The 23,481-nt window shown below is 41.3% G+C and overlaps 2 protein-coding genes across 2 annotated transcripts; both read right to left on the bottom strand.

The window, feature by feature from the left end:
• Window positions 1-6,756: 6,756 nt before the first annotated feature.
• On the bottom strand, window positions 6,757-12,498 carry LOC117836879 (3beta-hydroxysteroid-dehydrogenase/decarboxylase). The gene is made up of 10 exons (XM_034716397.1): window positions 12,362-12,498; window positions 11,354-12,269; window positions 11,175-11,264; window positions 10,808-10,941; window positions 10,391-10,549; window positions 8,924-9,046; window positions 8,761-8,840; window positions 7,800-8,007; window positions 7,641-7,711; window positions 6,757-7,067 (listed from the first exon to the last, which is right to left on the bottom strand). Exons 2-9 carry the CDS (start codon window positions 11,628-11,630, stop codon window positions 7,652-7,654), a joined length of 1,131 nt encoding a protein of 376 aa, XP_034572288.1. The 5' UTR covers window positions 11,631-12,269; window positions 12,362-12,498; the 3' UTR covers window positions 6,757-7,067; window positions 7,641-7,651.
• On the bottom strand, window positions 12,279-19,101 carry LOC117836880 (3beta-hydroxysteroid-dehydrogenase/decarboxylase). The gene is made up of 9 exons (XM_034716401.2): window positions 18,820-19,101; window positions 18,599-18,688; window positions 17,097-17,230; window positions 16,670-16,828; window positions 15,926-16,048; window positions 15,768-15,847; window positions 12,887-13,091; window positions 12,716-12,789; window positions 12,279-12,639 (listed from the first exon to the last, which is right to left on the bottom strand). Exons 1-8 carry the CDS (start codon window positions 19,082-19,084, stop codon window positions 12,721-12,723), a joined length of 1,125 nt encoding a protein of 374 aa, XP_034572292.1. The 5' UTR covers window positions 19,085-19,101; the 3' UTR covers window positions 12,279-12,639; window positions 12,716-12,720.
• Window positions 19,102-23,481: the final 4,380 nt, after the last annotated feature.

The following is a 23,481-nucleotide window of genomic DNA, read 5'->3' as shown; positions in this document are numbered from 1 at the left end:
GAAATTAAAGTTGAGGGATACAAAGTTGATATGATGTAAAATTTACACAAAGATTTTCTAAAATTTAAATGTTCTCTACCAATAAATTTATATAAGTTTTTTTTATTATGTTCAATGGTTATGTCCGCTTTTAGAAAAACCTAGACTGAGACCCTGAACTTGGACAAGATTTCCCTAAGTTATGCAAGTGAAAATAACAGAACTTTTACATTTGACAAGGTATGAAATCTAATAAGTTGGAGTGTAATTACTATAAAAATAACACTGATACATACACAAAACTGGGAATCTTCATTAGTGGAGTGGAGTGAATAATGAATGGGTGATCAGTTGGTGGCTCAAGAGATACATGAAAAAATGTTATGGGAAAAAAATGTAACATCAGCCAAAATAAATATAGCAATTGACAGTTTTTTAGATACATAAAAAAGTACTGGAAAAAATGAAAAAAAGCATGTAAGACAGAAGTAATTCCTTCACAAAATTTATAGAAATTACCTTGTCTTAGGGGGCGGAGGAAAGCAGGTCAGAAAAAGATTTATCTGCACCAAACGTCAATGATATAGTGACTAAAAAAACTAGTTAGTTGCACTTAATTACAAACTATTATAAAAAAAATAATATCACATTAAAATTCAGGAAGCCCTATTTTTTAGCCCTCCTAAAAAATCCAGGGGTTGGACATTTCGTTTTAGAACACAGACCATATAATTAAATCTGAAGTACATAAATGTTCTGTTGTAGCTTACCGAAAGCACATATTTCCTACAGAAAGTTGTAGTGCATGAGAGAAACTAATACATTGTAGTTAAAGATATCAAAATAAAAATTCAGATATTCCACGCTGTAGGGCACACTAATAATCAATACATCCCTATAAGCACTTAATCAACAATGAAATGATGAGATCAGATGGTCAATCAGTAAAATTCTACAGAACAGAGAGAAAAGAGTTGCAGTACATACAGTAAGTTAGAGCTCCGAAAAGGCTGCCAAGAGAAGCTAGAACCGACCCACCCAACAGATTACCTTACAAATCTGTTATTAAGATTGAATTCAAATTAGATACCTCCAGAATGACAATACCGGTATTATACTATGAAATGAAATAAGAAATATTTAGAAATAATCTAGACTACAAAAAATCTACCATGGTACGGAAAACAAATACTTTCACAAAGTAGCTCGGAGTCATAATTTGGTCAAGCGATGCACATTTTTTTTAAAATAACAAAGTAACAAAACATATACAGCTATACCATGGAAAAAAATCTCTAGTTTGTGGTTTTGTATTAAAACTTGGTATTATACCAAAATTTATGAAATGTAAGTAGTGTAATATTACAGATCAAGGCCCCCCCCCCCCCCCCCCAAACCCAAAAAAAAATGCACACAGAGACTAGTTCAAACTAACTGCTGAGTTAACCAGAATCAAATTGAATGTTTCCGGAGATTAGTACAAATTGAATCCTAGCCAAAAGCAAGCAAGCAAGCAAAAAGCACACACAGGTAACATTAATTCGAGACAAATAGAGAAAATGAGTTAAAAATTGAGCAAAGGTTTAGTTACAGAGTTCCAAGAATGAAGCTATGTAACTCAAAACCAACCTTGGCACTAAGCAGTCAAAAATCTCCACCTCAGTTCCGGATGGCAAATCACAAGGCTCCTGGGTAAAAAACACACATAGTTCCATGGCACTAAGCAGTCAAAAATCTCTGCCTCAGTTGTGGATGGCAAATCACCAAGATACTGGGTGGTGCACAGAATCAAAATTAGCATGTCTCATTTTTTCATCTACAATGATATTTATCCCTACCTAATGAACAGGTAAAGGTTCCAAGCTGCTCACTAATTAATCAACAGATGACAGCAATGGATGGATTTCCCTTTCCCAGACAAATGTGTAAAAAAGACACAATAAAAAGGACCCAGAGGGGGAAAACCTACACATTGTACCTTGTTTCCGTTGTATAAGATTTCGTAGACAATCCCTCATCAACTCTGACTTTGTGCCCCTGATAGGCAATGCACTCTGCATACTCAAATTCATATATCAGAGTGATCAGAGTTAATAAAAACGAGATGGAAATTAATGATAAACATTGTAAGAAAGTTATGTTCCCCTAAGAAATTTAGTACTTCTAACAAGTTCATCTCAGCCGCCATAATACTGATAAAAGGCACATAGTGAGCTAAAAAATGGTAAAAAATGCTGTTTACACTATAGCCATCATGGTAAAGGAAAAATTAAATTTCAAAAGAAAATACATTTTTCTCTTCAATGGGAGGTGGTAAAGGTGAACTTGGTTTGGCTGCTCGGTCTTCTCATGGCAAACACCTAGCTTCCTTCTCCTTTAAGCCTGCGATAGGATAAAACATCTTTTTAAGGACCAATTACTAGTATATCCTATATCAGTTAAAAACTTGAAAGAAAGATTCTTAATGATGAGGTGGAGAAACTTGAAAATTATCTTTTTCCAAATCATGTTAGATTTTTTTCCCTAGCTCTTTTCGCCTCTTCTTTCTCAACTCTTCGCAATTCTACTGCCAATGGTGGAAAAAGTAGTCAGAAAGGAGTGCAAGAAAAATTAAATAGAAGCACGCAAAGATAGCAAAACAACCTACGAATCATGAGCCACAAACAAGCAGATTTTAGAGATGGCCGGCCTTGGCACCTTGATCTCAACCCAATCCTACATACAATCAAATATTTTTCAAATTATGAACAGAGTAAATAAATTTTGCATGCTCATAAACACAAGTATCTGTGTAACCATACCTCTAGCTTGGAATCAGGTTTAGAAAGTCTCTACTTAATGTCTCAAGCAATGAAGAAGACAACTTTCTCCACCACTGAGGTTAATCTTGGCAGTCTGAAAGATACAGGACGAAGTAAAATAATCAGAATAAGTTCATCAGTCACATACACACACACAACTGCACACAAGACACAGATCAGGCAAAATTAACTCTCCATCCCCCAGGTGATGTTACCCGTGGACAAGCAGGTTTAAAAAAACAGCAGCGCATTACAAAAATTCATATATACACAGCTCTGTCTATAGGGGGCTGCACCAGGTACATTCCGTTAGCATCATCGTGGTGATTTCAAACAAAAACTTACATTCAGTACAATGTTCCCGGTATGTATGAAGTTTGCACATTTTGTACATTCTATAACATGAATATTTCATAACTTGTTTTTTTCACTAAGGTTCTTGAGACAGGAACAAGGGAATAATTTATGTGAATACTACGTCTGTGAACACATGTACCATTTTGTGAGGAACAAGGTGATATCAGACAATATAACTATACATAAAATAAATCTATTAATAATTAATTATTTTCTAGCTCCTTATATTTAATTATTGGTGTAACATTCACATATTTCCAAATTACAGATGATGCATATTAGAGAAGAACCCTTGGAGAAAGAGAGGCTTTTGACAATCCAAGAAGCTCTCATAGAATTTCTGGTGGACGAGGTGATAAATCTTAATGGAGAATTTTATTACGATGGACATTTAATAGCCGAACCGAGCAACACCACGACGGGAGGATCCTAAGAACTACGATGACAAATTATTGTATATATAGTAATTGTATAAATACTAGTTTGATGTGTATAAACTACTAAGAATTGTATATATAGTAGTAAAAATTAATATTATGCATATACTATCATGAAATATATATACGACATGCATACAATATGAGGGTATACGTGTAAGTAGTATACGCTAAGGATGTATGCGTTTAGGTGTATATATAAGTGAAGCAACAATTAGCATTAATATGGAAAAGAATTTAGGGTGAAAAGAAAAAAAAGTCACCAACCGGGACTAAAGGGGCCACGTGCATGCGCCTGCATGCGCATGCATAGCGGCCCCTTTAGTCCCTGCTGGTAATACCAGCCGGGACTAAAGGAGGTCTTTGATCCCGGATGAATGACCCAGGACTACGGGGCTTTAGTCTTGAAAGATTAGTCCCGGTTGGATTTTCGAGATATATGAGCTAGCTTATCCAACCGGGACTAATACCTGTTTTTCCACCGGTGAGACGGTGGTTTACAGTATGAAATTTCAAGTCGCGGTGCCCCGCCGGGGGAACCTAACACAAGCACACGAGAAATGACACGAGAAATGAGAAGAGGAGAAAGGGGAATGACGGGGAAGAAAGAGAACGGGAAAGCTGCTGGGCAAAACGGGCGCAAATAGCTGCCGTGCAGACCCGTTTGATTGCCGATCCGACGTCCAAAAAATCGATTGACAGAAAGCAAATTCTCAAGCGTTTGAGTAGCAGCAAATCTGAATTTTTAATCGCTAAATTGATGCGTAGCTGCTGGGCAATCCTTGTCAGCTAGCCTGGTACTACGCCTCCACGTTAACTAAACAAGTTGCAACTGTTCGGAAATACTAGTCCCCGATTCTTCAATTATTCCACAACGACATGATATATGTAAAAAAAGACTCCTTTTGTCGTAATCTTGGGATGATGATGACAGGCGGTTCATCTGATCTGTCACTTTCTCGCTTTGCGTGGCTGCAAAATACCAGCTGATCGATCTATCCGTCTATTAACTGTACTTCAGTACTCGTTCCGTACTGTCTATGAGCTTAGCTTGGACACGTAGCGGGTGTGGGTCGTCGGTGACGGCAGTTAGCTGTAGCTTTCATCCACCATGCCGACGTCAGTCGCACGAAGCGCTTTCTATCCGAACAACCTTAATTGCCCTCTCCTCTCCTCGTACAAGATCACAATCACAAATGTGAAGGATTCCGGAGAGACATTACAAGGTACGGTGTTGAAAACAAATGCGAAAGATTCCGGAGAGACAATTACAGGCTATAGAAAACTATTAATTACTGGCAACACTATTGAATAATCACACAATTGCAGTATTAATTTCTTAAAATAATAAAACACAATGAGCACAAAACTAGCATGCAATTCTTTAATAACATACTAGCTATCATGACAAGCATAACTATGACTTAGAAAACATGATTAAAAACTGATTAGAACATTGCACACTTATTAAGCGTTTGCATATGAGAAATTCATGGCTGATGCAGACACGCCGATTTTGGGTTTTAAGAGCTAGCGGCAAAGATGGCGGTACCTCGCAGCGGTCGAGTAGGAGGAAAATGAGCCATGATGATGAATTTGAGTAGTTTCATAGAGCACTTAACAAAAATGTTATTCACCCTCTCTCGATACAAGATTACAAAGAGAAATGGTTCCAGATCGAGAACGGAGATATGCTCTCTCATTCGTAGGTACGTACTAAAATTTGGGACGGAATTCTTAAAGATTCAATTGCTCAGGAAATTCGACCTTGCTCCGTTCCTGGGTCCACGCTCAATACAAACTTAAAAGAATCGTGGATAAGATTTGTCAACTGGTATCCACTTCTATAGTAGGAGAATAAAATCTGTGTCCAAAGTATGATAGCCGGACAACTGCCGTGACCCTGCCGCGTGTAGCCACACTGCCTGCAGCACGTTAAAGCACCAAGATGCGGCACGCAGCCATCCTGTTCCATAACCATAACGCACATGGCATATTTCAGCACGGTCATACCTCTTAGAGTTTGTACAGGCTTAATTAGATCCTATTTGGATCCACTCAGCTAATCATTCTGATAGTACTAGCTACTAGATATTCTAACGATTAGTTGAGCACTAGCTAACCATTATCTCATTAAATATAGCCTATCCCAGCTAAAATCAGCTAATAACAGCAGCTAAGGGATGACAAATGACTAATCGGCCTCTATGACTTTATCCTTCTCATATATGGGTGTACATGTAGCGAATGGTGTTCGGGACCTAGCTATTAGCTAATCCATTAGCTGCCAGATCCAAACACTCTTCAGCCATATATTAGCTACTCCCTCTGTTCCAAATTATAGGTTGTTTTTAGCTCTTTTAGGTTCATAAATATTATTATGCATCTAGATATAGTAGATGCATAATAATATCTATGCACGGAAGGAGTATATATGAAGTACTGGACTTGCAATGCTTGCCACTCATCTCTAATGCGTGGGTTTGGGGCAGAGATGAGAGAACTTTTACATGTCAACTAGCAAACTTTTACAAGCATTTTGCAGGATTTGAAATCGATCAAAACAATAGCTAACCATGCTACCACAAAACTTTGCCATAGTTCGCTTTATCTGCTGAAAAACATCGATAAGTATCTATGTTATCTGTCATCAGCAAAACAACAGTCTTTGTTTGATAGTTTCTTCGGATTATATAACTCTCTTTTTATTGGTACTACATCTCAGGCACTTCAAGGATATTCGGGATGAATCAGTAGTGGCGTATTGCCGCTACTTATAATCATTTCATTACATTAAAACATATGGTCTATGTTATAAGAAAAGTGTGATGTAGGTGGGAGAGAAACGATTCTGGCAGGAACGGTATGGGAGTTGCGGGGAACAATAATGACATGCATGCGCGTCGCATGGTATTGGAGATGCCAACCACTCGCAAGAATATGGAAATAGTGTACGCTCTATTTCATCTCCATAGAGTCTCTCTCTCTCACACACAGTGATGGGGGCGGCGGTGTTGCACGAGAGGAATCGATGGCAGTGGTGGGAAGGAGAGGTAGAGATGATGGCGGGGTGGTGGAGGTTGAGGGGAGGATGCTGGAGCCTAAGATGAAAAAATGAGGTGGCGATTTGAACTATAGTGTCAAATACAATATTTGTCAAATACACACAGGCCAGCGTCACGTAAAAAGGGAGTGCCAGATCAACGTATATTTCATACGAGAAATGCACGTCAAGAGACAAATGTTGACATTATTTACATTTCAGTTGATGTAACTTAAATACATGCTTGATCATTAAGAGGTTACACTCTATCCTTAATCAAAACTAAATTACAATCCACCATGGCTGAGCTTGCCTGCCAAGATTTGCATGTGCAATCGCTGAAATTTATTTATTGGAAACTTCATCACTTCTGACCTTTGCTAGCTTATGACATTTTCTGAATATCTATTTATATCTCCAACAAGAAACATGCTATCTCAGGGTGATAGCCTGGCACAGGAAGAGTGAGAATCAATAAATCGCAATAAGAATGATCCAATATTGCACACATAGCTATGAAAAATTCTGGGTGCATCTTAGCATGATATATCGCACCTTGCTAGGCTTGATTTTAATATTTATATTTATTGCATATAAACATTTTAAAAGAAAATGCTAGAACTGATGGATTAGGTGAGACATACCGTCATAAATGTTATACTATGTTAGTGTACAATAGTATTTTAGGTCCATGAATAGCAAACTTATGATACATATCTTAACCATTTGCAAGAAAGAGGGATTAAGAAGTTACTAAGAATAAGAAATTTCCAGCAAGAATCTTGAAGACAGATTTATGTAATCTGGGTACTTTGTTTTGGTACTTTGCACTCATGGGTAAACCTTAGTATTCGATTACTTTGTGTCTTGGTCCTTGCGTAGTTGTATTGTATATTTATATTGTCAGCAAGAAACATTGGGCATGATATTATGGACTCAGAGATCTAGTAGGCTCAACTTTACATAAAAGTAGGATATACACTGTGATATGAGTACATGAGAAATTGATCTTGAAATTCATACCTTTTCTGTCTCTAATATGAATTTGTATTTCTCAACCGAATATATGATTTGACTGCTATCTTCAGACCATCCTAGGCAATAATTTAGAAACACGTGTGAGCTATACCAATCGAAAAAATGAATTATGAATATAACACCAGAAGAGTTGTAGTTAAGAACCATAAGTGTCACAATTGGTTTGTAGCCAAGTTCTTCAGCAGCTCTGTTACAACTAAATGTTCTATGCAGTGTCAGATACTTGATCCTTGTTGGCGTTAGCACTTGAGGTGGGCAAAATCCATAATGGTGTAGTAGAACATTATATGCCCACTCTACCAAATAGCTTACTGGCTTGATGACAACCAAAGGTATTCTTATCTTGAACAATCTGCAAGAACATCCAACATATTGGAAAAGTGTACACCAACAATGAAACAAATAAACTGTTTATCCTAATTATGGTATAATATTATGTGCATAGGAAAAATAAATATACAATTTCTAGTGAATTTTCTTTATTATTTTAAAAGAAATAATATTTCATGATTTGTATATGATGAATAATGCATCGAAAGCTCCCAATCTTGTATCTATACAGTTCTTTGTAGTTTGTTCTATACGGCATACTTATATAAAATATAATATTTTGAATAATTACAAGCCATTTGTTAGAGCCTAAAACTTATAATTTTCTATTCGAAATCGATTGCAAAGCACAGGCTTCCGGCAAGGAAATAAGAACTATTAGAGATCAACGTAATTCATGTCCCAAAGGTGGCATATATATAAATTCAATGCATCAAATTCAATTTCCGGTGCAATAAACATGAATCTCAAATAATTATTTTTTTTGAGCGATGTATAAACTCTCTAGAACTGTCTATAAACTGTACCGATATGAATAATCTTTTACACGCTATGCACCCCACTCTTCCACCACTACAAAAATAACACTGAAACTGAGAATTGGCTACATGATGATTACTACTTGATTAATGCATCTGATGTAGTATATAGTAAAGGTACTATAATGGCACACAACAAATCAAGCTCAATATTTTTCATGTGCACATTGGAATACTTCTTTTCATTTTCTATATTAATATGAACTTTGAGATATAAATATTAAAAGGAAGAGCACCTTTTGTATCCAAGTTCTTCATGAAGCATATATAGAAAGTCCCACATATTCATTGGCTCCATATTCGTTATAAAGTAGGCCTAGAAGTTTAAAAAGGTAATGATAATACATATATAGAAGTCAGACTGTCAGAGTTTATCATTGATCAGTTGTAAGAACATACTTTGCCTCCACTAGTTTTTGCACCCTCCATAGTAGAAAGAGTCTTATCAGCACAAATGTGACCATGTACCACATTTTCAACATACACAAAATCATCACGATTCTTCCCATCACCAAAAATAAACTGCAGTGATACAAAGCTGGTAAGATCCACTTACAGATAGGTCCTAAAACTTTGAGTTAGTAATTTTGTTGGCTTTGTATTAGTTATGAAGGCTTAACAATGCCTGTTATAGCCAGATATAGGTATGTCAACTTTTTGTTATTTCTATTTATCAGTATTAGGCAGTGCCATGACACACCCTAATTATCTGCCTGGCTCAAGTCATGAACATTTGTTTGGAAATTGAGCCACTATTTTGCAGGAGAATAAGGGCTTGTTTGGTTTGACGCTAAAGCGTACGGTGCCAAAATTGGTGTGCCCAGCCTACTGGGATGTGTGTTTGATTTGGCGTGCCCACGAGCCCATGCCAGCGCTAGTTCTTTTTTGCACCTAGGCATGATCTAGAGGGGGGTGGTGAAATCCTTTGCAAAATCGTTAGCACGCCCCGTGTTGGCATGGGGGCTGGACAGGAACCAAATGTCCCTTGAGGCTTGCTTCCATAGTAGATTCATATAAGATATTAAGATCAATAACTTGGACACTAGTAGATTTCCGAGGAAAAATCCTTACATTTTGTAGCAACTTGTTATTATACCACTATTTACTACCCGAACAAAACTCTAGATCAACTTATGGGAGTAAATCGACCAAGACTTTTGTTCAGGGGTATAGGGTTGAGTCGATAAAGTGGATTGTTTGGGGTAGTAAAATGGACCTTTCCCTTTATAAGAACTAGGGAAAAAAATCCATTTTACTACCCTAACCAATCCACTTTGTACACTTAACCCCTAGGCAAAATTTAGGTTCAATTTACTCACTCAAACTATTTTCAGTTGGTCCACTCTACCCCTAATGAGATTTCTCTTCTTTATTTCTTTGTGTACAAGTTGGATTTAAATTTCAAATTTACAAGGTGATTTATAACATGATTTCCTATGGTAGAAAAATACATTCAGAATTTTTCATGATTACTTTTCATGCGGTTCTGTATTTCTAGGATCAATGTCGTATTAAATCTTCCTCACCTATGAAAAAAACCATAAAAATCTTAATGTATTTTTTTAACACAAGACATCATGTTCTCTATCTGCTAACAAAATTATTTGAAGTTAAAACTCGCTTTGCACATGGAGGAAAAAAAGAAAAAAATCCCATTAGGGGCTATATTAGATGAATTAAAATAGTTCAAAGGAGTAAATTGAGCCTAAATTTTACTTAGTGGTTAAGCGGACTAAATGAACTGATGAGGATAGTAAAATGAACTTTTTCCAATTATAACCATCATTATGTTATTGCTACAAATGGATTATTCCTTGAACTATTTTAGTTAGTTCTTAACGTTAAACGTGGTATATAATTCCTTACATGTGTTTTTCCGCACTGATCCAGAGTTGGTATAACTATGTCACCAGGTCCAAAAATGCTAGCAGGGCGTATGCAACATGTTAGAAGGTCATTAATGCCATTGGCCTTCATAACTAACTTCTCTGCTTCTGCTTTTGTTTGTGCATATGCATCAGGAAACTGCCAATATAAAAACATATTGTCAGAAAATTCCATTTTTGAGATACTTTAATAATTTCTGTAGAAGGACAAATTAATATTCAAAGGAAAATAGTATAGGCAAGATATCTTTCACTTTGTCATCATGTGAAACATTTCTAGAATAAAAGAGATCCATTGGAGGTAGTATAGAAAAAAAATCAAATGCCTGACTGATCGAGTAGACAATATCTAAAATTCTGATATAAACAATGTTTTAAGTTAATCTTGTTATACAACCTTGTCTGGGTATGGCAGTGATTCATTCACGTTGAGAAGTCCATGAACTCCATCGAACACAACAGCAATAGAACTGGTGTGTATAAGCCTTTTCACCTTGCAGATCATACAAGCATCAATTACATTCTTTGTACCTGTGCAGGTAGCATATAAATCAAAAGATGATTAGTAAACTTACATATCCCTTTATGTTAATCTTATAAATTAAATGATAACACATTTATAGTTACTAATTTGGTTAGTTCTCTATGTACTCTAGAGACCATATTTGGCAACTTCTAGTTTTCTAGCCTAGTAGTAGTACAAGTTTGAATTTAAGCTGATTTAGTGTCACGGTGTCCTTGAATATAATCATTCTTCTACTCACCCTCGGTGTTGACCTTATAGTGAAGTTGCAAGTTATTCTTGCTAGAATCCGCAGCAGCTGTGTGGAAGACAACATCCACCCCTTCAAAAGCTGAGTACAAGAAAATCAATTAAAAATCGAGATTGCAAATTACACCTCTTATAAGCTTCTTTAGCATCGGAAGTAGTAGCATTCATCACCTTTTATGAGCTGGTCTAGGTTGCAGACGTCCGCCGAGGCATAGACGGCGCGGCCGTCACGGAGGGCATCGCCGAGGAGTCCCTCGTTCTCGCCGGGGCCGAGCACGATATCGGCGGCGAGGTCGGTGACCCGCACATGCCACTCACCGGAGCGGAGCAGCGCGGCCACCAGGTGCCTCGCCATGAATCCCCGGCCGCCGGTCACCGCGCACCACCGCCGCCTCGCCTCCTCCTGGCGGCCACCATTGTTGCTGCCACCGTCATGCAGCGACCCCATTTAGAGTTCTACAGCAAACACGCGAGACCAAGGCAATAAAGTTCTAGGTATCTACGTGCCCATGGCTTAGCCCTTGCACGTGTATTTATAGTCTGGACGACAACGTTGTACAGGAAGAATGCAAGGGGCGCCTAGAAATTAAACAAAAAAAAAGAAAGGAGGAGGACAACCGTGTTGCCGCTGTCGAGGCACCTTCACCGACGCCTGTGCGCCTGCGAGCTGATGAAACCTCTGCACCGACGCGATCGAGCTTGTCTGCTTGCCCTGCTTGACGTGCTCCGTGACGAACGGCACCTACCTTGCTTGCGCAGAACCTGGCGCTAGCTAGCTGCGCACCGACGAGGCCGGGTAACCCTGCCAAGTTCAAGGGGCTGAGAGCTCCGGATAAATCCTTGCACACGTACGTCTGGAACAGAGAGATGGATCACTCGGTTTCGCCGTGTCCGGACACGGAGACACGCCGGCGGTGACTCGGCGTGGCTTCCGGCGGCCCGACTACTGTCTCCACGTAGCTCGTGCACGCGTCGCCGTGAGAGGAGTCCAGATCGTACTTACTCCGTCCACGCCAAAGGCCATCGATCACATGACGAGTTGGTCCCGATGATGTAATGTGGTTGGTTGGTGTTCGGCGATCTAGCTCTTACAATATGTAAGGAAATAAGTGTAAAACTGAAATAATTGATTTTGTATTCGTACATGATGACAAAATGGATTGTGCATGAGTAGAGTACCGAGTACGTTGTGAGAAAAATCACTAAGACCAGGCTATATTATTTTGTCGAAGTCCGAACTTTTGCCAAATATGCTCAAGCTCAACCAAGTCCCCCTTAACTCTTAAGTTTTATATATACGAGTTTGGTGAGCCTGAATAGTGGAATTTCTTTGCAGTACTCTTGAAAATGCTTCGTGAATATCGTCGTCGTCAGTGATCTCTGGTGGACGGTTGAACAGCTGCCGTGCTTGGAGCCTCATTCAAATCACCAGCAGCATCCTCTTTTCTCTTCTTCAACTATCATGTAGTAGTGTCAACTTTACTTCAAGGAGTATATATAATGTGATGGAGTACATGTGTGTAAAATTCATACCTTTATTACTCTCTCTGAGATAAATCTTTATTTCTCAACTGAGTATACGATTTGACCGCTATCTTAAGGCCATCCTGGACCATTTGTATAATTTTGTGAGTAGTTCAAATAAATAAAAGTGGCACAACAGAAAATCGAATTAAGAAGATAGGCCAAAAGAGTTGAAGTTACCATGAGTGTCACAATTGGTTTGTAGCCAAGTTCTTCAGCAGCTTTGTTACAGCTAAACGTTCTATTGAGTGTCAGATACTTAATCCTTGCCGGTGTTAGCATTTGAGGCTGGCGCATTCCGTAAGGATATAGAACCTTGTATCCCCACTCTACCAGATAGCTTATTGGCTTGATGACAAGTGAAGGCAGTCTTATCTTGAATGGTCTACAACAAACTTCCAACATATTAGCAATATGATCTGGTTCTATCATGAGTACTCTTAAAAGTATCAATCACCTTCAATGAAAAAATAACTGATTTATGATAACTAAGATATTATATTATATGTAACTTCTAGAGGTAATAAAATTACTACAAATCTAATAAATTACTTACTGAAAAATAGAAATGAAGAGAATAATTCTCAATCAGAACCTCTATCTCTAGTATAATTAAGAACTGATGAATATGAGGCAAATATCATTAAGACTTGTAACTGAACATATGTACATAGTGCACCTATCAATTAATGCATCAGTAACAATGCATCAATGTACAAACAGAAAACAAGAATAAGAATATTCTATAAACTTATTTTAAGTAGTTTGATATGCACCACCAAACTTTTGCTATAGAATTTGATGCGTATTGTACTTGGGCGAGGAAATAAATACATCAGTGACCAAAAGCAGTTATTATTCCAATTGTGAAACAAAATGCAATGTATTAAACCCAACTATATCGATGTAGTAAATACGAATCTCAGATAAATAAGTTTGGTTGAGTGTTGCATGTCTTCCACATACCAGTACAAAATAGCGCCATTATAATATATAACATTCTACATTTTAATGTAATACCCTAGCCCAATATACTATAATAGTTGAAGTTGTTGGTGTCCCATGTGATCCAATTGTGGTTGTAGTTGGTGTGTTTAGTACCACCTTGGAGTTTTAGGGGTGAGGGCCAGTTCAAAATATAGCACCTATGGGTTAACCCTTTTACACGAATGTTAGATTGATAAGCCTGGCAGTCCATCAGGGGGTTGCCGAAGTAGTTGCTTTGTAGGTAGAGGTGATTGTGAAACCAAGAACTCGAAGGTGATCACAAGAACACGAAGGAGACACGAGGGTTTTAGATAGGTTTGGACCTCCAGAGAGTAATACTCTATGTTTTGTATGCGTGGATTGTATTGCTTGGTTATGAGATTGGATGAGATGTCCTCGGGAGTGCCTTTAGCCGCCTTATATAGCTGACGACTAAGGATTACAAGTCGGTTTGAATCTAATCTACTCGGTCTTTATATGGAAAGCAATCTGAGTCGGACTACAAAATGCGTCCCATGATGTTCGGGTAGATTTGGACAGTCTTGTTGTCTTGACGTGTACTCTAAGTAACTTCATGTCCTCAGCCCACATGTCTTGGTTGGGCGGGCCCACTTGTCATGTCCGGCCAGTATCCTGGTCGATGGAGACCCATGAGGTACCCATATCCCTCAACAAAGCAATGACGAAAGTGTAAGAGAGGTGCTATGCGTATACGGGCTCGTTCCATGTGAGGAGCTAAACAGATTTTGGAGCGTGGTGTTACTAATGGTATTCGGAGGATGAACCCTTGCTGCATGTGCATGTGTGTGTGTGGCTAGGCCCGCAGTACGACCGTGTACCGAGGTGTGGTTCTAGGAGTCTATTGCGTATGTGGTGAGCTACCAAGGGTGCCAGCCCTTACGGTGGAGTGAATGTAATACTCCAGCCCAATATACTCTAGTAGTAATGGTTGATGGCCCATGTGGTTCAGTTGTGGTGGTTGGTAGATTTTGTACCACCTTGGAAGTTTAGAGGGGGTAAGGACCACCTTATAATTATTGCCGTTTCAAACATAGCACCTTCCGGTTAATCCTTTTACAGAAAATGAGGATGAAAGTGTAAGATAGGTGCAATACGTATGCGGACTCGTTCCACACGAGTAGCTGAGCCGTAAGCAGATTTTGGAGCGGTGTGCACACCCTCAAATTGCTACAATGAAACTAGGATTTTCCAAGAGCAAGGTTTTACTATAACTATTTATGACTGCACCATACCTTACTCTCACCGTTCAGAACGTAAGACATATATTGACTAGACAAAAGTCAAATTAAGTTTACAAATTTTATATTTGTATTTGAAGGGATTTTGAGGTTATATTGAGTCTTTGCATCAATACATTAGCCACTCACCCTACTAGGTTCATACTTTCTCCCGACACGGTAACAAATTTTTTTGCACACTTGCCATTCATGAGAGTCAAGCCTGCGATCTCATGCCTCGCCTTCACCTATAGCCTCCTTGCAATCCTAGTAAACTAATTGACCATGGTAGTCCAATATTTTTTTTCTTTTGACAATGCCTACAAATTTGGTATTACTTGCGCTAAATGAGTTCAAATAAGAAACCACCTAGAGAATTGTAGATATCATTGAAATCTACCATTGTCATATAAAGTTCGATCGGAGTTCGCATGGAAAGTTGTGAATGTCCCAAATTAGTTGAAATTCAAATTAGAAATTTGGGATGGTATGGGCTGGCAGGGATATAATAACTATCAATTCAGCTCATAATAAGTTTGTGTTATTATGAGCTGGCACAAATAGGTGGTAGCATGAGCCGTCATAGATAGTCATCACTTAGGTACTGTGCCAGTCACTTGGGAAGCTTATTGATGCCGGCTCATCTTATCTATATAAACATTATTGATGCTTTATCTATATATCGGTCCCAATTTTCGTCATGGACGAGCCTACAGGGAGGCGTTTTTTTTTGTAGAAGGGGGTAATTTCAGGTTCACATGGAGTAACTATTTTTTAAAACTGAAAAATAAATAATGGTATATTAAGATACAAGCATACATCCATATAAAGCGCACCTTTTGTGTCCAAGTTCTTCCTGAACCAAATATACAAAGTCCCACATATTCATTGGCTCCATATTAGTTATAAAGTAGGCCTAAAAAGTTCAAATAATATTATGTCATAATAATTTGTAGTAGAAAATAGAGTTTGCCATTCAAAAGTAAGAACATACTTTCCCTCCACTTATTTTTGCACCCTGCATAGTAGAAAGGGTCCTTTCAGCACGTATGTGACCATGTACCACATTTTCAACATACACAAAATCATCGCAATTCCTCCCTTCACCAATAATAAACTGCAACAATGATATTGTGTTGGTTAGATTCACATATGTATGGATTGTAAAACATTGTTTGATACTTTCATTGGCTCCGTATCAACTACACAAATAGGGTTAACAATGCCATTTATGGCTTGATATATTGGTGTGCCAATATTGTGTTATTTTAGGCTGATTTAGTATCAGGTGATGCCATAACAGGCTCTAAGTCACCAGCTAGGTTTGCTCGAGCCATGAAGACTATTATGGAAATTAGGCCACTTTTCATTAGGAAAAATACAGATTTCTTTTATAGTAGATTCACACCAATTAATATATATAACCCAAAGTCAATAATAAACTTGCAAGAAAACTACTAGTACTCTAGTAGCATGCATGTTCTCATTACATTATTTATAGTGAATATATAACATTTCTTTAACCATTTATGAGCAAAAGGTTTCCTGCACACTCATTCAGTGAGTCGTAGGTGCCATTGAATATCAATGTAAAAAAAAATCTTGGCCACGGGAGATTGATGTCAAATGTAATAATCATCATTAATTCATTATGTTTTATCTCAAAAACTTATGTTTATTACTTCAAAATAGTTTTTAGTTAGTTCTACAATCTTGAGCATGGCTTGTACTTCCTTACATGTGTTTGTCCATATTGATCCGCAATCGGTATCAATACGTCACCAGGGCCAAAAATGCTACCAGGACGAATGCAACAGGTTAGAAGGTCATCAATGCCATTGGCCCTCATGACTAACTTCTCTGCTTCTGCCTTTGTCTGTGCATATGCATCAGGAAACTGCCAATGAAAAACATTTATATGGTTAAAAAACCATTTTTCACTATACTTCATTAATCTGTGTAGTCAGACAAATATTCAACAGAAAATAATATGGGCAAGCATGCCAAAAACCTCTCCTTCAATGTATCGCTTTATGAACCATTGCCTGAAGAAAACAGATGCAATGGATGTAGTATATAGCAAATTAAGTGTCTGACTGAATAAATAGTCAATATCTATTTAAGAATATGTATAAGAAGTTTTAAATTGAGTCTTGTGATGCAACCTTATCTGGGTATGGAAATGATTCATTTACGTCGAAAAGTTCATGCTTTCCGTCAAACACAACAGCACTAGAACTGGTGTGTATAAGTCTTTTCACCTTGCAGATCTTACAAGCATCAATTACACTCTTTGTCCCTGTGCATCAGGTACCATATAAATCAAAATCTAGTGAGTAACAAATTTATATCCCTTTATGCTACTTTCATGAATGATAACAAATTCATCCTTCTGGGATTCAGTTGGTTCTGTCTACTCCACAGCTCATATTTGTTAGAAGTCCATTGGCTAGCCTAGTAGTAGTACATATATCTAATGTTGAATTTATGCTGAATACCCATTGAAAAGGAAGGATTCCAATTTATGTTTTGACACGGTCTATTCCTTATGGACTGTACAACTTTGGCGATAAAAAACTAATAAAGGCGGCTCTTACAATAATGAATACCACCTCGCAAAAACCTCAGCAACATTTATATGTCAGAGTGCTTCCACCCTCCTAAAATTTTAGCTCATAAAAGGTGATTAAAATGTAACTAAAGAGCCAAACACTCCTTCTAAAAAGTGACTAAAAAGTTTTAGGAGGCTCAAAAATTTTAGTCCCCTCACCCCCTCCTAGAACCTCCTAAAACCAGTGCTGGACTTCGACTACCCCTCCTTTATTGCCTCTGCCCCCGCACCCTCCTCCCAACTGCACCCTCCCCAACCCCGCCGCCGCTCCCTCCCTCCTCCACGCCGGCGCCCGTGCCATCCCCTGCTGGATCCGCCGCCCCCGCCCCCTTGCGCCGCCGCACGGGCTGGCAGTGGCGCCCCCGCTCCTTCTCGGCGCCGGCTGCTCCCCCGATCTGGTCGTCGCTCGATCCGCCATCGACGTCGGCTTCCGCGACCAAGAACCGCCGGCCGGGCGCTCCCCCGCCGGATCCCCGCCGCCGCCGAATCCGGGAGAGGGAGGATCGGGAGGGGGCGGCTGGGGAAGAAGAGGAGGGGAGGGGCACGGCGGCCGGGATTGAAGGGGAGGGGGCGGCGCCAACGGAAGGAGGGGAGGGGGCGGCGGCCTTGGACGAAGAGGAGGGGAGGGGCGCGGCGGCCTTGATTGGAGGGTAGGGGGCGGCGTCGGGGAAGAAGAGGAGGGGAGGGGGCGGCGTCGGGGGAAGGAGAGAGGGAAGGGGTGCTAGTAGGAGGAGGGCGTCGGCCGCCGCCGGCGGGGGCAGTGAGAGGGCTCGGGGCCGGGAGGGGAGGGGCGGTGCGTGTGTGCGTGGGACGGGGTGGGGAAGAAGAGGCTCCAGGCAAAGAAGGAGCAGGGACATGGGGAAGGTAGCATGGTCTTTTTGCCGTAGCATTTTTAGGAGCTGACTAAAAGTTGACTAAAATTTTAGGAGGCTGGAACCAAACAGGACTAAAAAAACTTTCTGAAACATGATGTACTACTTGGGACTGAACACAACACCAAGTTAGAGCAACATAAATAGGTTGTCATGGTGTCCTTGGCATGATTCTTTGACTCACCCTCCACGTTGACCTTGTAGTGAAGTTCCATGTTGTTTTTGCTAGGATCCGCAGCAGCTGTGTGGAACACAACCTCTACCCCTTCGAAAGCTGAAAACAGGAAAACCAGATATCAGAGGGTTGGCGCAGCAGAGGACCAAAGCTTGAGAATGCATTCGACTGTGTTAGAGTGAAGAACGAACGAATAACTCATCTGTAGTCAGCACCAAAGTATTCATCACCTTTGATAAGCTGATCTAGGTTGCAGACATCCACTGCGGCATAGACGGAACGGCCGTCACGGAGCGCATCGCCGAGGAGCTCCTCCATCTCGCCGGGGCCAAGCTCGACGGCGGGGGCGAGGTCGGTGACCCGCACGCGCCACTCGCCGGAGCGGAGCAGCGCGGCCACGAGGTGCCTCGCCATGAAGCCCCGGCCGCCGGTCACCGCGCACCACCGCCTCGCCTCCGGGCGGCCACCACTATCCTTAGCAGGCTGCGACCCCATTTATTTAGAGAAGCACAGCGTAGCTGTAGTTTGCGAATGATGTGTCTCAGGTCCTAGAACATGTATTTATATAGCCAGGGAAGTGCATTAGATCAATTATTAAGTTATATTAGGTGGACAATGCATAAGCAGATAGCGAGGTGTATTTTAGTGTTATTTTCAAAATTGAAATTAAAACTTAAGGTTGAATGTTTCAGTTAGTTATTTACTACTTTCTCTGTTCCAAATTGTAGATCATTTTAACTTTTGTAGATTTATATATATAACTACGTACCTAAAAAAATAAAACAACCTGTAACTTCGAACGAACGGAAAGAGTAAAATAATAAATGACTGCAGCGCGAGCCTCACGCGAGTGCATCCGAACGGGACCCCCAATTTTCAGGAGCCCATACATCAGGTGGAGCATCATTACTTCATCCGTCCATCCGTCCAGCGCTGTACATCACGCGGGCGGAGCATCATTACTTCTTCCGTCCACGGTCCATCCCTCCAGATAGAGAATCTGAGACGCCCATTCCATCAATAATCAATTGGCATCTAATCTATTATCTATGCACTGAGGCGAGGCCAACGCTGGCAATGCGGACGCAGTAGCGCCGCCGCTGCGAGTTGCCCGTTGCCGTCCGTCATGGCTGCACCGCTGCATCATCAAGTCTCCAGGTATATCTTATTGTGATATATATCATATATTTATAGTTCTATTTTTCAGGGAGGTAAGTCTCATTTTAGAGTACTAGTTTGGTACGGAGTCTCAATTTTTGCCGGCTCGACCCTGAATGACTGTTGGTAACCATGAGTCTGTGCCTTGTATAACGTGGACTGAACTTAAATAAGCGCTAACTTGTATTAGCTGTAGGGTGTGCTATTGTTAGGTGGTGTTTGGTTCCTTTTGCTTATTTTTAGCACGTGCCACATCGAATATTTAGATACTAATTAGGGGTATTAAACGTAGACTATTTACAGAACCCATTACATAAGTGGAGGCTAAACGGCGAGACGAATCTATTAAGCCTAATTAATCCATCATTAGCAAATGTTTACTGTAGCAACACATTGTCAAATCATGAACTAATTAAGCTTAATAGATTCATCTCGCCATTTAGCCTCCACTTATGTAATCAGTTTTGTAAATAGTCTACGTTTAATACCCCTAATTAGTATCTAAACATTCGATGTGACGGGTGCTTAAATTTAACTCAGGGAACCAAACCAGACCTTAGGCACATACACACAGATAACTGGAGTTGTTGACCTGTATCTCTTGTGTTGGTCTCCGCAGTTTCACATGTCACGAGTGCAAGTTTCGCGGCGTTAGTAAGGTTAGACAAAGCACAGGTTCCCAGCACAGTCATAGCCATGTGATCGCGCAGTGTGTACCAGCTTTCAAGCCCACTAACGCCATAGTCTCGATGCCAGCACCAGTCTGGTCTCTACTGCCGAACGATTATTCACGGGTTTGTTATGTCAGGATAAGGTATTATCTAAGTAATCAAAAGTGATCCAAAGCCGTTTAGCACATACGTATACTACCTCCGTCATGCCTACTCCACTGTCCTGCTTATCACAGTACTAATTAATTTTGAAAGTTGCAAGGAGAAGTTTATGTTGCAGACTTGCAGTAGTGTCCGATACCTGCCTAGCCTTGAATTAATGGCCACTTCATGGTTGATTCAGGTTAGAATCCTGCATGTTGGAGAATCAGATAGGAGAAGAATAATACTTATTAGCATCTGTAGCGAGATCACAAGGATCTGATTGCATGATCGTCTTGATCGATGGCATGATGCATCTTGCCTCCTTGTTGGTGCTATGTACACCGCACACTAACGACCGCTTCTTCCAAAGGGTGAGCGGCAGTACTACACTTCAATTTCAGGTGGCCACTGTTTGATCGATGGCCGGCCAAGAGTGTGTGCCGTTGCTGGAACTTGGAGGCGGCCTTGCTATCTTGGACCTTCTCTGGAGTATGTGCATTCATTGGTTGTCCATGGCCGTGTCGCAGAGAAAGCGAAACTCAATGAACTGCAATGGCGGCGCTGTCATCTGTTTGAAAATTCTGAACACCAATACAGTGGTGGCCTCACGGCACATATGCAAGTCATCCACCATCATCAGGATTTGGTCCATTGTCCAGAGAAGAGTCCTCCAGGATGACTCCACCAATTGTTAGATCTATTCATCTATATGGAAGTGGTCAGTTCTTAATCAGCCCACAACACTCGGCCTGTACGTTCTTCCTAACTATCGTTCTTCAATAATGGTCGGACGTTTCTTCCAGTTAAACAATTGCGACAGTCAAAACTGTTGGCAAAGTGTAAGTTCTACTTTTGTTTGGATGCTGCTCTACGACAGATGTTATTGGACATCGCAAGACACAGATGCACATTCAGTCCAACCATGGCGATTGGCGCTCTTTTTCTCCCAGTTTCTGCGTAATAAGATCGAGCATTTGCTGCAACTGCAAGGATGTACATCCAAATTCCAAAGGAAGCAGGCTAGGTGCTTACAACATCTCCAGCGGTCTCCCTTTCCCCGATCCAACTGAGAGAGTTGATAAAAAAAATAGTGCTCCAGCAGTCCCCCTTTAACTTTCCCTTTTCCCAATAATTATTGGGACAACCTAATAATTCACCCCAACCCTCCCTAAATAAAGGAGGAGGAGTTGGATTGGATATGATTATTGGAAGACTACAAAATCAACTTTCCCAATAACGGTGAAAGTGATCACTACTAGGGAAAACGCCATTACTACCGGTTGGAAACCTCCATTTAGTACCGGTTTCGCAACCGGTACTGATAGTTCGGTACTGAAGGGGTCCCCAACCGGTCCTAAAAGGTATTAAAAAATTAGAAAAATAAAATCCCCAGCCCCGCCACCCCCTCCTCCGCCGCCAGCCCAAGGCCCCACCGCCGACCTCCGCCCACCCGCCCCGCCCCGCCGCCGCCTCCGCCCGCCCTACCTCTGCCGCCCCCCGCCCCCGCCGCTCCCGCCAACGCCTCCGCCGCCGGTCCCCGCCGCTCCTGCCTAAGGTGTTTTTGTCGCGCGTCCGTGGATGCGAATTGTAACCGCTCTTGGATCTCGGCCATCCGCTCGACTATAAATAGGGAGGCTTCCGCGTCCGGAGCCCCTAAGGCTCGGGTTGTAGATCCTATGGCTCGAGTTGTAGATCCGGTAGGTTTGAGGCTCTTGCTCTTTGCCCTAGGTGGATTGGGCCGCTCCTCATGATGCCAGAAGATCTCTCGTAATAGGTGTTGCACCTGCTTCTCGCAATCTCTTTCAGCATGCCCGGGCGCCACGATGCGAGAAGAACTCTTGTAACGTGGATCTGCCGTGCAATGAGGGGCTGGATGAGAGGACGAGGGCACCGCCTCGGGAGGAAGGGGGAGCATGGCCTCCTTGTCCTCCATGCCGCGCTCGTACCTTGGGCCACCGATCGCCAGAGGTCCTTGTCTTGGCCTGCCTTGCGCATGGCCGCGGCAGCGGTGGAGATATGTAGGCATCAATGGCCACGTGCGGCCTCGAGCCAGTTTACCCAAGGATCCGAAGCGTGGTTCTCATACTCCCTCCTCGCCTTTTCTTCCTGTGACGCCATCACAGCTTCAGCTGACCTAATTTCAAGCTTCGATGTGATGACCTCAAGTTCCTGTTCGCCTACACATCGCTCGGGGGCTTAAGGAATATGGGTACCCCACGGGTTCCCACCGACCAGGATACTGGCCGGACCGGACAAGTGGGTCCACCCGACTAGGACGTGACATGAGATTACTTGGAGTACACGACAAAGCTGAGGACATGAGATTACTTGGAGTACATGACAAGGCAACTAGACAGTCCAAATCTGCCCGGATATCATGGGACGCGTATTGTAATCTGACTTAGATTACCTTCCATGTAACTACCGAGTATATTCGATTCAAACCGACTTGTAACTCTTGGTCGTCAGCCTATATAAGGCGGCCAAGGGAGCCTCCCGAGGCAATCAGATCAATCTTGAGCAATACAATCCAACATACAGGACGTAAGGTATTACTCTTCGGAGGCTCGAACCTGTCTAAAACCCTTGTATCCCTTTGTGTTCTCGCGATTACCTTCGAGTTCTTGATTTCGCAATCGCCTCCACCTACAAATCAACCACTTGGGTAATCCCCTGGTAGACTGCCGGACTTATAAATCCATTAAGGAGAGGAAGAGACGGGAGGATAAAGCGGCCGGTAGCGAAGGATAAGGTGGCGGGGGAGTTTTAGTACCAGGTGGAGCTCCCACCCGGTACTAAAGGTCCCCTTAGTACCGGGTGGAGCCTCCACCTGGTATTAAAGGGGAACCTTTAGTACCGGGTGGGAGCTCCACTCGATACTAAAGGGGGTCACACGGGGCTCCTCGGGGATTATCCGTT

The sequence above is a fragment of the Setaria viridis genome, chromosome 9 (genome assembly GCF_005286985.2).
Source record: "Setaria viridis chromosome 9, Setaria_viridis_v4.0, whole genome shotgun sequence".
Classification (NCBI taxonomy): domain Eukaryota; kingdom Viridiplantae; phylum Streptophyta; class Magnoliopsida; order Poales; family Poaceae; genus Setaria; species Setaria viridis.
This window is presented reverse-complemented; position numbering and strand designations above follow the sequence as displayed.

Excerpts from the sequence above, each read along its gene's own strand:
- LOC117836879 (XM_034716397.1), bottom strand. The coding sequence starts at position 11,630 with ATGGGGTCGCTGCATGACGGTGGCAGCAACAATGGTGGCCGCCAGGAG. Across the intron at positions 9,047-10,390 it reads ATCAGTGCGGAAAAACACAT|TTTATTTTTGGTGATGGGAA; the intron begins GTAAGGAATTAT and ends GTATCACTGCAG. Across the intron at positions 8,008-8,760 it reads GAAGAACTTGGATACAAAAG|ATTGTTCAAGATAAGAATAC; the intron begins GTGCTCTTCCTT and ends ATGTTCTTGCAG.
- LOC117836880 (XM_034716401.2), bottom strand. The coding sequence starts at position 19,084 with ATGGGGTCGCAGCCTGCTAAGGATAGTGGTGGCCGCCCGGAGGCGAGG. Across the intron at positions 18,689-18,819 it reads CCTAGATCAGCTTATCAAAG|CTTTCGAAGGGGTAGAGGTT; the intron begins GTGATGAATACT and ends TCCTGTTTTCAG. Across the intron at positions 17,231-18,598 it reads CTACAAGGTCAACGTGGAGG|GGACAAAGAGTGTAATTGAT; the intron begins GTGAGTCAAAGA and ends CCTGATGCACAG.